Genomic DNA, 14,277 nt, shown 5'->3' with positions numbered 1-14,277 from the left:
GATCAGGGCCTGCCGTGAGGCAAGGCTGATGTTGGGGCCTCCTAGGCCGGAACTGGAGCCTGCCGAGGGGTGAGGCTGGAGCCAGGGTCAGCGAGGCTGGGATCGGAGCCTACCTTGAGGCAAGGCCGGTGCTGGGGCCTCCAAGGCTGGGATAGGAGCCTGCCGAGGGGTGAGGCCAGTGCCGGAGCCAGCGAGGCCAGGATCGGAGCCTGCCATGAGGCAAGGCCGGTACTGGGGCCTCAAAGGCCGGGATCAGAGCCTGTCATGTGGTGAGGCCATAGGTGGAGCCAGCGAGGCCAGGATCAGAGTCTGCCAGGTGGCCAGGCCGGTGCCAGGGCCTTCAAGAGTGAGATCGGAACTTGCAATGCAGTGTACACAGAGAAATATCACAGAAAATAAAAAATCAGATGTTTTCCCTAATATGCAAAAACTAGGAAGAAATGTGTAATAGGAGGAGATCTAGTTGAAGATAGGGCCCTATGGAGCAGCAATTAAGGTGACCAATCAGAGGGGATGGGATGGGGGAAGATGGACTCTCTTTAAAACACATGATGTACGTAAACAAATATATCAAAGTTAATCACCAAATCAAGCATGGGATCGAGGGAGGAAGAGTGAATGGGATGGGGATTGGATAAAGGCTAATTGGATGATGTGTGCTTGTATATCCTCACAAGTCTTGTATTCCATTGTGATGTTTGACTATAATGCACCAGTATATATATATAAAATACCCTCCCAAAAAATCTGCTAAAAAAATTCAAGAATAGTATTCCAAGATCATAAGATATTAAATCAATAAAAAATTCAATTATATTTTTATATTCTAAAAAGGTACAAAACTGACTGAAAAATAAAATTATAGTAGTAATATCACTTTTAGCACCAAAGTTAAAAAAATACATATACCCATCAATCTATGTACTGGCCTAATATGTAGTATGCTAAAACTACACAAATGCTGATGAAAGAAACAAAAGAAGAACTAAAGAAATGAAGGCACATATTGTACTCAAAGAATTGGAAGGCTCTACATAGAAGAAATGTCATGTTCCCCAAATTCAGCTATAGATTAGATTCAGTGTCAAATCCCAACATTTTTTATATAAGATAAATTGATCAATATATATATATATATATATATATATATATGGAAAAGCAGAAAAATTAAAATAGTAAAAATAATTTTGAAGAACAAAGCTGAAGAAATCACAGCATCTAAATGTCTCTCAGTGGCAGAAGAACAAACTACAATACATCCATGCAAAAGAAAACTACTTGGCAATAAGAAATAAATTATTCAACAAATTCAATCTCAAAAAATTATATACTGCATAATTTCAAAATCCTGTACATTCCCAAAAGATAAAACTATAATGATGAAGCACAGATGAGTAAATAGGAATAAGGGAAAGAGAATAGCATGAGGAAGATTTTGGGGGCAATGAATCTCTTCTGTAATTCTGTGTGGGTGGTATGTTAAAATTTGTAGAAATGTACACAGAGTTAATTTTTCTCTATATTAATGTTAAAATAAAAAGATACATAAACATAATAGAAAATGCTGAGATACAAAATAAAGGCAAAACTGTTGCAGAAAGCAATTCACAACATACACTTTGGTAGAAAATGCAAAAAGAAAAACAGCAAGCTTCAAAAGAAAGGCAGACTTCAATGAGAACAATTTGAATACAAGGTAACTGAAGATAGCATGCAGATGATACCAAAAAGAGAATAAGCAGGATAATCTTGGTATTTATTTCTAGCAATAGATCCCAAGATTGACATACAAAAATGCTGTTTTAATATTTACTAAATCACCACACAAGAAATTTTTAAGTAGAAATTTTGAAATAATTTTGTGTGTTTTTATGTTTGATACAAGAGATTGAACTTAGGATCATTTTACTACTGAGATACAACCCCAGGCCATTTTTGGTTGTTTGTTTGCTTGTTTATGAAGCAGGATCTTACTAAGTTAACAACACTGGCCTTGAACCCATGATCCTCCTTTCTCAGTCTTCCAAGTATTGGGATTATAGGTATATGCTTCCATCTCCAGAAAAAATTTTGAATTCTCATACAGTTAAACAAAAAGATTTATTCCTTTTGCTTATCTGGTGGTACTGGGGATTAAACCCAAAGACATTCTTAAGCCTCATTCCCACTTTCTTAAAACACTTTCTAATATTCAAGATTAAATTAGGCTTCCCAAAAGAAAAATCTTTCTTTTATCTTTCACATAGTCTCAGTTTTTACATGTCTTTACAATTTCATGTTCTATACTTATTATCCAAAAATATACTACATATGCAAATATTAGAACCATTATTTTTTCATGGTGATTTAAGTAATTTACCAGTGACTCAGAACTTAAAAGTTCTTCCCCAAATAAAATCTTGTTTACATAGATTATAGACTGTACTCAATTTTCATTAAATTATATAATTAATTTCAAAACAAGCATTTGTTTACAAGCTTTCTACTAAAACAGAAGTTCTCATAATTAAGTCTACACAATTTTTTTCTTCCTCTTTTCATCATGTAACATTTATCTACTAGATATAAAACTTTTTTCTTCTCAAATTGTATAGTGTAGAGATTTTTTAGTTTTACTACTTTTCTTTCTACCATCTTCCTAATATTTTAAGACAGAGGTTTATATAACTAAATAGTCCATTTTCAACTAACACATTTGACACTGGAGATCTAAATTAAAACTGTAATGCATGATCTCTTAATACAAACAAGATAAAGTATAATGAGCAGATTTTCTTCACATTCTTCAAAAATTGGACTTAAAAACACCACCATCATAAATGCACAAAAATGTATTTTAATTTAATGTAAGAGCTTGTATTTTGTTCATTCTTTTTGTTATGAATTACTTAAAAGAAAAAAAGTATTCTCATATAAAAATTACTATTCTAATATATACATGGCAAAATCTCTTCTCTATTAAAATACATAAAAATTCACCTCTTCATAAAATGCCCTATTTTTTTTTCATGAAAATATCTGTAAGTAATAAATAACTACTATTGTGTAACATCTTGAAAGAACTGAGTAACTTTTTAAAACCTGGACTATTGTTATAAATAGTTTGATATAAGAAACAAATTCTATAACAAGATTCCATTTTACATAAGTATCTTGTGTGTTTTACCTTTTAAAAGACCCAGTTTTTTAAGCAATGCATCTTTAAATTATTATCCAATTGAAAAAGACACAGACAGGTATGGTGGAGCACTCTTATAATCCCAGTACTTAGAAGGCTGAGACAAGAACCAAAGGTTCAAGGCCAGCCTCAGCCATCTACGACTTGGACCCTATTTCAAAATAAAAGAATAAATAGGGCTTGGGAATAGCTTGGAGGTAGAATGCCCTGGATTTCATCCCCAGTAACACAAAAGAAAGAAAAGACATAATCAAGAAAATTTCAGAATTTGTAAAAGTAACTATCTTGACGTGCATGTTGCTTATTAAATTTGTATCAGAGATTTAAAAAGTCCTCTTTGATCTTCTTAATGATTTTTAGACTAAATATATAAATTTACTAAAAACTAAAAAAATTTATTCACTTCTGAACAGCCTAAAGATCCATCAAATCTTTCTCATCAGATATCATGCACCATTGGTTTACTAATCTCACTTTTTTTCATCAAAATATTGTTTCCTCTAAGTGATAGCAGGTTTTTAATGTATTTTTCTAGTGCTTAACAGGAGATTTACTATAAATATCAGATGTTCCTTCACAGATTTGATCATAATAGTATTAAAAACATACCGCTGATGCTCCATGCCTTGAGCTGTCAATCTGAATGAAAGTGACACCATTATCAGCATCATCAGTAACAGATTTCTTAAATTAGCTGCCAATACTATCAATTACATATTTTGCTGTTATTTTAGAAATAAGCTTGTCATGCGCACACCATTTGCCACCATCTTTTCTGGCTAGCAATACACTCAAAGTGTTCTTTGACAAGAGACATCAATCCATAGAACACAGAAACCTAGGTTCAAATGTAGATGGCGACAATTATTAAAACTGTGCCACGGAGTCAGATTACTTAACCTCCCTAGGTCTCAAGAGCATCCTTATTGTTTGGAGAACTAAGCTAAGAAGTGCATGTGAAAGACTGAACACAGAACTTGGCACACACAAAAGGATATATTTTAGTGGTTGTTGATGAAAATGATTATTTCCCCAAATAGATTTCTAAAACTAGTTCCAGTAGTTATTAGATATCATAGGTACACTTGACATATCTGCTTTTTGCCAGATGCTTGCTTTCATTCTTTTTTACTTTTCTGTGCTGTGTGCATGGCCTCCTCAGGGAGGCTTTGGTAACATCACCTCTAAGAGGTTCGTTAGGTGGCACTCAGAATATCTGAAATAGAAGCTATGTTCTCCATGCGTCTCTTTCACACATGTTGAAGCTTCCGATTGCGCTTGCTTGAAATAAATTTGCGGGAAGCAGCCTTTACTCCATGCTAAGCATAGGAGAGAAAAATGACCAGTGTCTCTGGGGAATAATTAACAAAAGACAGTTTGTTTCATCTTCATGATAAAATACAGCATCCCTCCTAAAAGGCAAATTCATCATTCCCTGAAGTTAAATAGAATGACACTTTAAAAGTAATTCCAGCTGATTAAATTTAGGATTCTGAAAAAAGAAATTAATTCATGAATATACTCTGAATCTTTCATTTGATTTTAAAATGTATAAATGTTCATTTAACTTTGAGCCTTTGCCTCTCAGTGTTCTATTCTAAGCTAGTCAAACAAGTGGTAGCAGGCATGCTGGGCTCAATAATACTGCCTCTCATATTTAAATACTCTATTCCACTTGGATTGCAAATTAAAGACAGTCTCCTGAACGCTGACACATTTTCAATGATTGATTCTGCAAAACGTGTTGATTTTTCCTACACTGTTTTGCTTCTGTGTGTGTCAACTTTGGCCTTCTTTTCTTGCTCCTTTGCAGCACTGCTGTCTCTTTGAAGCCATTGTCTGCCTGATATGAAAAATGTACATTAAACCTCATGACTAATTACACAGATAGAAAATTCTGGACCTCAAACATAAAATACCTATGCCCAGAAACCACAACAAAAGCGTCTATGTACAAAACCCTTAATCAAAGCTTTCACAGACTTGGATTAAAAGAAATTCAAGGGCTAGGAATGTAGCTCAGTGGTAGAGCACTTGCCTAGCACGAGCCAAGGCCCTGGGTTTGATCACTATCACCATGAAAAAAAAAAAAAGAAATTCCAATAATTTATTTATCTTAGCATTGTGTTTTCTCTCAGCATTGTGTTTACCTTCTTTGAAAAGTTGATTTCTTACCCATTTAAGAGTGAACATTAACAGTCAATCCACTTAACAGTGATCACTACTCTTTTTTCCCCAGAAAAGTTTATACTTGTTATTAGGTCTACTTCAATTAAATGCTACTCAATAGAACTGTTTTATTCTAAATACAAGATTGGTTAGTCTTAACACACTATCCACTGTTTTACTCCCCATATTATGCATTAGCAGAGTGGATTTTTCCCAATAAATCCTGCAACCTATGGATTAAGCACATGACTTCTTGTATTTTCAAAATATAGTTTAAAAAATGAACAAATACTTAAATACTTCCTTTCTTTCAAAATCCCCCAAATATACAAAACCACATCTATAAATCTAAAATTACAGTACCTTATATCCATACTATGTTATGGAATACAGATCACAAAAATTATTCTCAGACAACCTATTTATGGAGAGAGTAGTTTTTCTATAAGGTTAGTTCTACAGTTAATATATAAATCTTTTTTGGAAAAAAATATGCAATTACATATTTAAGTACTTTGAGATGCTGCCTATAAGCAGTTTATAGCACAGTGTGATTATGCACACGTGCATGTGCCGGGGGGACTTGAAAAGACAGCATGCAAACAATAATCATACAAAATAAGGAGATGAGCACTAGGAAAGCATGTGCTTTGAGAACAAAGAAAAAGTTATGAGTGCCCCCCTGCTCAAATCTTTAGCATGATAGAATTTCCATAAAGTTTACCAGCCATGACTTGTTTCCACCACTAGTCCTAAAACAGACCAACTAGCTTCCAATCTAGCAGGTCCAGGTATTCTGCTGTTTGCCCTTTTGTTAGAATGACTCTCTACTACCTCTACCTGTACATCTCGTACAGTTATCAAGCACAGTAAATGCACCACATGCCACCACACTAGTATTTGGGAAACCGTGCAATGATTCCTGGTGTACTAATTAACTAGATTAAAGCTGAATATGAAATGTGAGTTGCTTGAAAATGTGCTTCAGAATGGAGGGATGAGAGGAAGAGTACAAGTGGCCACACTAACTACTCTTCAGCAATGGCCACAATACCTAAGCAGAGCAAGATGGATTAAGGTCTGCACATGAGCCAAAGCTTAAAATTTCATTGCCTTTGTTGGCTCCTGTCACTCCTTTAATTAATGTCACTTTCTCTGGTTTAATATCAGAGCAAGTGACAAGAGTGCTTCTGGATGAATTGTGTTTTCCGAGGACTGTATGGCACACTCTCCTGCAGTCTGACAGAGGGACGTGCCAGTTTTAGTTGGCAGTTACAGTGCACCAGCTTTAGTTTTAGTAGTTTAATTTGTGGCAGTTATATGTTTTGAATACGTTGAAGTATTCACAACGGTCTCATGGAATCTGTTCCATAGATAAAGTTTACACAGTGGAAAAGCAAAAGCAATGGCTATAAGTCGATTAGGAAAAGCTGCTCTTGCCCACAGCTGGTCTTCTACGCATTTCTGTAAATTTAAGAGCATGAAGGAAATATGATTAAAGTGATCAGAAAGAATGGTGTCCTTTTTTTGGGGGGACAGTTCTGTAGTGGGTGTGAGACAATCATAAGGAATATGATGTTTAGAACTCAATTTTATGCAAAATCCATTATTCAAGAAGCAAAGTTTATATACATGATAGACATGCAATGAAATAAATGTAAGAACAGGAAGTTTTATTACTTATGCAATAAGCTGGTTCTAGAATTTTGGTAAGTTAACTTCTTATTGATAGTAAAATTCAGAAGAGTTTTGCACTGAGAAGGACTGAACTTTTTCCACTAGTTTGCTAAAGATCTTTCTGTCTCAAGCTGCAGTATTCTGAAAGTGTTTTATTTAAGAGTTTTCCCCTCCACTCTCCCTTTATATACTTGTGTGAGGCTCTGTCAGCTTGTGGTGAGAAGAACTGCCACCACGGAGTTCTTCTAAACTTTGCCTGCCCTTTCTAAATTTAGGGTTCTTTACTGCAGCAGGTTGAAGATCTGGCTTTGATTGCACCTGGCTCTGCTGGAGAACAGAAATATTCATCTCCACTGAATGCATGCTGCTTAAGTGCTTGGAGGCACTTGCAGGAGAGTCACTCTCGTTGTAAACTTCATTACAATACTTTCTCTTCCCTACATGAGTAGTAATTCTCATTCACCAAAGATAGAATTTGCCTGACACAGCCACAGGAGCTCCTGTTTGACTTTCAAAATTAATCAACCTCTAAGCTGGAGCAGAAATGGCATGTCCTTTAACCTTAAGCACAAAAAGCTCTCAACAGACTGCAGTTTTTACATCCCTGGATGGGAGTTTGGGCCCCTGATACTTAAACTTGATGCACATACTGGGTTTCTGGCATGCTTTTGCCCATACCCATCTGCTAGCCTGGCATGGTGCCCATTCAGAAGGTGTGATGCCAGTTTCAATAGGGCATAGGTGCCAATCAAAGATGAGTTTGGAGGGGCAGCATGCAGAACGCAGCAAAAGTCAGTTCTTCTGCCAGAAGGTCCTCCTGTTATCATATAATGCCAATGAAGGGCCACATGCTTCATTGCTTGGGATCACATTGCATCTGTAGATGTTTCTGGCCTTCAATGGATGCTTTCTACAAAAATCTTTTCCCTTGATTGGAGATGTTAAAGAAAAGATCAGTCGACTGACCTGGCTATCTTTTTAAAAGAAACAAAGAAAGTCTTTAATCACTATTGTGAAATAACTGCTGATTTTTCTATCTTTTCTCCTAAAATATTCTTCCATATAGAATATGTAGTGTTCAGGAAAAACGGAGACCATAGAATAGAATCTTATGTAAGGGAAGAAGATTCCGAAGGAGGACTAATTGCAAAACCAAGTACAAAAGCAAAATAAGATCCAGAGGCACCTTTGCAACACAAAGTGTGGACAAAAGGCAAATTTTCATTTTAGAAATAGCTAATTTCTAGTAAACTCTCTGACAACTTTGAAGTTTAATTTTCTCATTTATTTTATAAACATAGATATCTCTGTGTCTTAAAAGGAAGAACATACCTCATACTATTTATTCCTCTTCTTCCTTATCTAAAGAAACAAACCTAAAACACTTCAGAAGCAGAAGTCTATCCATATTTCATAAGGAAGCCAGAAGCTCTCAAAAGCTAAGAATTCCTTTATTGTGTGGCAATAGAGGTGAGCTCATTTCATGAAGAAAAAAAATGTCCCCATAGCAATAAGTTTCAAATTAAAAACCTTGACCACTGTAAACAGTTACAAGATAGTAACCAGTGAAATGCAAGAGACTTAATCTATAAATGCACAGAAGAATGAAGGAGTTGATAAACCTTCCCTTGGGGCAAGAGTTTGACAAAAAAATGTTGAAAATAAAGAAGCATAATATGAAATATGCTAAAAAGTAAAGTCAGATATTTTCAAAAAATGAAAACCACAAGCAATGGCTAAGACTTATAAGAACTCTCTTTTTTGCAAAAATAACCCAAACTTTCTTAACTACTTAGATTTCTTGACAGACAGACAAATGAGCAATGCTCTCACTTTTAAAACTCAAAATTTATAGCCTATGGACAGGACATCCAAAATTAAAACACATCTTCTAGGAAATTATTTCTTGTAGCTAGGTCCAACAAGTATTAAATTCACAAAAATCCCAAATGATCCCTTTCTCTTTTGAGTTTATATAACCTATAATCTATACCTTCATCTAGGAACTAATTTATTATATATGCTACAGTTTCCAATAAAAATTATCCTTATTTTCATAGGTAGTCTTGTCTTTCCATGCCTACAATACTACCTATCTGAAAGCTTTCTCAAGAAAACTACCAAAATAACACTTAACACTGCATTGCACAATGATGCCAGGTGCATTCTAAGACTCAGCCTTGTTGCTAGCCATGTTGTTGTCCTTTATGAATATTATTATACATACCTTAAAACCCGACATACTACCTAGAAGGCTGAGGCAGTAGGACTGCAAGTTCAAAGTCAGCTTCAGCAATTTAGCAAGGCTCTGCTCAAAAATAAATAAATAAATAAATAAAAGGGGTGGAGGTATAGCTCATTGATAGAATGATCCAGGATTCATTCCCCAGTATTGCAAACAACACAAAATAAATAAACAAAAAAATCCATCACAGTCAAGTAAAAAATAAAATAAAAACAAGATGCATTTTTTATTTCTTCCTTCATAAAATGTTCTTCATTGATAAAATAAATTAATCTTTCATAATTTCTAAACATCCTAAGAGAGATTCTTTCCATGTTTCTAAGAAGCAAAATCAGACTGATCTGCCAACATGACCCAAAAAATATCTTGAGTTACTTAAATATGGTCTAAACATTTATCCATGAATAAATAATTTATTCTTAAGACTTACCCAACATTAATTTTCATTAAAATACTGTGATATTCTCTACAAAAGAGAATGCTATTGATTTACTGTAAATACATCATATGCACATTCTTTTAGAAGGTTACCTTGACTCAACTTTCCTTGTGTTAGGAGTATCATCTATAATGCTGCACAATGGATTAGGGTGACATCCATAATTATGAAAAAGAACAAAGCCAACTGGCTTATATGGGTTAGTACCCTAATGCCGATCTCAATTTCTCAAGCAAATAACTATTGAACACCGACATGTGCTTAACACTCCAAAGATGCTAACTGATCATCACTATAGCCAAGTTCAAAAAACTAAAACTTTACAGGTAAATCATATCTACTTTTACTTATATAACAAACCTTCAAAGGAATCTGGCTGAAGTTTATCCTGGGTTTGCTTGTTTTGTTTATTTTTTAACCTTTAAATAATTTATGGAACTCAGTATCTTTCATATCTGAACCAGAAAGGACACAGATTAAATGAGGACTTTTTATAAACTGCTAAACCACTTCAATAAACTTTAGGGAAAAACAGGTATAAATTGTAAATTAACCATCATAAAATTTTCTGGGGATATTCCCTATGTTCTCAGTTTTTTCACAGTAATAACTGAATTCACCACAATCTATAGCAGGATAAGCATAAAATCCTTTCAATGAAGGTTTCTTTGCCACTAACCCAACCTAATCCATTGTTGCACCAGATATTTAGAATAAGAAATTCTAAATAAATAAATAAATTACATTTATTAGGTGCTTCCTAAATTCCAAGTTCTTTATAAACATTATCTCATTTAATTCTCACATTTATTTTCCCAGTTGTACATAAAGGAAACAAAGACTCCAAAGGATTAATGGAGGATTAGCCTCTCAGTTTGTAAGTGATTTAGTCAACTTGAGATTCAACTCAAATTTGCCTAACAGCAAAACCCTAGCTCTTATTTATGCAGCAATCTGTTGAGTTAGTTGGTTCTATCCTATACCTGGCATTAAAGCAGAATTCAAACCTTCAGTTCTCTCTCTTTCCCTGGAGTTTTGTAAACCTTTTCATTCATTTGATACTAAAATGACAGCAAGCTTTCCCATACCCTAAACCAGCTTCCACCCCCCACACACACACTTACTTCATATACAAAGAAAGATCCTTGACTTTGTTCTTGTATTCAGACTTTTTTCTCTCTTATAACTATTCCTATTAATGCTACAGGCACATTATTTCTCCAAGTCAAGAGTAAACACCAAACTTCTCTGCCCCTTCCCCTTTACTGTAAGTTGCTGATTACTGAGAGGCCTGGGCTATTGATCTCAAAGCTAGAGGACAGTGGTACATGCACAGTGAGCGAGACAGAGCAGCTAGTTTCTTCTCAGCCTTAGGCAACAGATGCTGATAACGTGTCTGCAAAAGAAGCGTGTCTGGAAAGAATAATACCTGAAAAGTATGTAGCTGGACATGAAGTTATTAAGGGAAACTTTAAAAATAACCGTTTCCTACTTTATAAACAGGAAATGATGAGAACCATGTTAAAGTGCAAAAAATGATATAATTACTTATGGATATGTTTATATGTTTATATAGCTTGAAAAACAATCAGTAAAAATTAAGCTTAATGAAGCTAAACAGATTCCATGATGGGTACCCATTTTGGTAGAACAATGACAACATTTAGAACACAGTTTTATTACATACTATTAAGTATGGAGCCTTTTTCTCAAAATAGGAAAACAATTATTTAAAATTTTTCCCCTTGGAGCATGGTGGCACATACCTATAATACCAATACTCGGGAGGCTAAGAAAGGAGGATCACAGGTTTGAGGACAACCTCAGCAAGTAGTGAGACTCTCCTCAACCTAGCAGACCCTGTTTCAAAATAAAAATAAAATAGGACTGGAGGTGTAGCTCGGATGCAGAATGCCCCCGGTTCAACCACCAGTATCATTAAATAAATAAGTCTTTCCCCAATGGTATGTACTTACTAATATTCTCAGGGCCCGAGTTCTAAAATCAGGTAACATAGGGTACTATATAACATCCTGAACCTTGAAATATGTTGTAAAACAAGTATTATTTTGGCAGTGAGAAAAATTAACTATATATTTTGACATATATTCTGCATCTGAATAGAAAAATAAATCATATGCTTAAAGAAAGCTATTACTATTCTATAACAGGACCCAAACCAGTAGTATGTGTATATATGCATATGTACAGAAATAGACATTATATTCTATCTTAAACATGTACTTGAATTTAAATATGTCAACACAAATAACACTTACATTTTAAGAAGAAAAAAGAAATAAGATCATTAGTCAATGCTTTTCTCCAGCTCTTTGAAATTACTCAAATCATTTAAACATTAGAAAATTAAAAGTGTATGTGATCAACTATGGGGATCCAAAGCCATAGCTCAGCCACATCAGAAATAATTTATTCCACTTTGAATTTCTAACCTTGAGTCAGGACAGGGTACTCTTTTATATATTTTTATTACTTTATTTTTCTACTATTTTATATTTTCAATTATTTGGGGTATACTGAACCTAATAATGCATATTAATAAAATAAACTTCACCTGCTTCCTTTAAAATTTTTTGTTTCCTAGAAAATTTTAAATTACATATGTGGCTCACATTATATTTCTGTTGAAGAGCACTGCCTATGTCACTCAATCTCACACTCACAATCACAGCATTTTTCACCCAAGTTAAAACCCTTGAAATGAGGAAATTGCACTTAGCCCATGCAGTGTGTGTGTGTGTGTGTGTGTGTGTGTGTGTGTGTGTGCCGATCTTGTCTTTCTAGTAAGATTAGACACGGGTATTAAACAAGCAGTTGCTTATTAATTGAATGTCTTTATTCATTCAAACGTACAATATTAACATTACCAGAAGATTTCTATCTCTCAAAATCCATGGAGCCTGCTTGTTTATAAATAATTGATGAGGAACCCAAGATTCCCCAAAGAGGTACTTTATCAACTTCCTAAACTTCTATAGATAAAGATGTAACATGAGTCAATACATTCAGAACTTATTCTTGTGTGGCTTTTGTTTTGTTTTGCCTTTTGGAGTTGGAGATCAAAACCAAGGCTTTCACATGTTAAGCCTCACTCTACCACAAAGATACACCCTCAAGTCCTATAGTATTCTTTAAAGATAAATATTTATTCATCAAATCCAGTTTTGTAATGGATATCTTCCTCATTCCACCATAGACTAAACTAGTCCTGAAGAATCTGTTTAATTTTTTAAATATTTAATTGCAGTTTAGAAGTATAACCAACGACGGTTCCCTCCTTGTACTACAGAACAAAGAAAGTGATTTGAGTGTCTTTCTTCTCAATTATACCAAAAATGGTTACTCTAGACACACAAGAAAGAAGTTAAGCCAAGCATGGTAGCACATTCCAGGAATCCCATATTTGAGAGGCTGAGTCAAGAGGACGGCAGGTTCATGACCAGCCTCAGTAATGTAGCAAGATCTCAACAACCTAGTGAGACCCTATTTCAAAACAAAAATAAAATAAAATAAAATAAAATAAAATAAAATAAAATAAAATGGGCTGGAGGTATAGCTCAGAGGTAGAATGCCCTTGGGTTTAATCCCCAGTCTGTAAAAGAAGAAGAAGAAGAAGAAGAAGAAGAAGAAGAAGAAGAAGAAGAAGAAGAAGAAGAAGAAGAGGAGGAGGAGGAGGAGGAGGAGGAGGAGGAGGAGGAGGAGGAGGAGGAGGAGGAGGAGGAGGGGAAGAGAGAGAGAGAGAGAGAGAGAGAGAGAGAGAGAGAGAGAGAGAGAGAGATCATTTATTCCATGCAATAGATGCTTTGCATTATTGAAGCTTAATTCTCCAGTGGACTGTAGTTAAAGAATGATTAGATCGCTAATAGAAGGTGTTTATATGTATATAGTTGTCCCTTAGCTGAAATAAGTACATTTCCAGGTAAAAAAGTTCTGACTGTATAATTAGGCTCTGAAAAGACTTCTAAGTCACTCAAGAAAGCACAGAAAACAGGGAGGGTATTAGTTATATCCTGACCCTTACATTTAGGCAATGTACTAGACATTAACAATCTAACTTATTTCATAAAGATGTATGAATTCTACATTAATTCATGGTTTAAATTTTTTTTAAATATCAGTAAGATATGTTACAATAATCAGCTACAATTCTTATACATAAGAATATTTAATAATTTACAGTTATACTATACCTAAATATATCAATCCGAATCCTCCAGAGCCAATCATCTTGCCCAGTGTCCACTGTTTTCCTTCCATGTCATCCAGAACTTTGCCTTCTGGGAGTGGAACTGGAAGTTTGTATTTCCCATCTCTTCTTGGTGGCATCGCTTCTATTGGCTGCAGGAGTGAATAAGTGGTTAAAAATCAAACAAATCAAACTCTGTAGAGTTAAAAGATATTTCTGAAAATGTCTTCTATGGGGAACTCCCCCAGGTTCCTAGGAATTAGGATTCTAAAGTCAATTCAATCTGTGGAGACCTGTCCACAGCATTCAAATTAGAAATTTATATGCATTACAATTCTGAAATCTAAGAAGTACTGATATTA

At 34.7% G+C, this 14,277-nt stretch overlaps 1 protein-coding gene across 1 annotated transcript in view; it reads right to left on the bottom strand.

The window, feature by feature from the left end:
* The window catches only part of VRK2 (VRK serine/threonine kinase 2), a gene marked incomplete at both ends in the record, with an annotated part of 108,706 nt that extends 94,651 nt beyond the window's left edge, over positions 1-14,055 (bottom strand). The window contains one exon of the mRNA XM_080711614.1: positions 13,920-14,055. Coding sequence (XP_080567740.1) covers positions 13,920-14,055 — 136 coding nt within the window. The remainder of the gene's footprint in view (positions 1-13,919) is intronic.
* Positions 14,056-14,277: the final 222 nt, after the last annotated feature.

Source organism: Muscardinus avellanarius (genome assembly GCF_963383645.1).
Source record: "Muscardinus avellanarius genome assembly, chromosome: 15".
NCBI lineage: Eukaryota > Metazoa > Chordata > Mammalia > Rodentia > Gliridae > Muscardinus > Muscardinus avellanarius.
The sequence above is the reverse complement of the archived record's forward strand: the minus strand, read 5'-3'. Positions and strand labels throughout refer to the sequence as shown.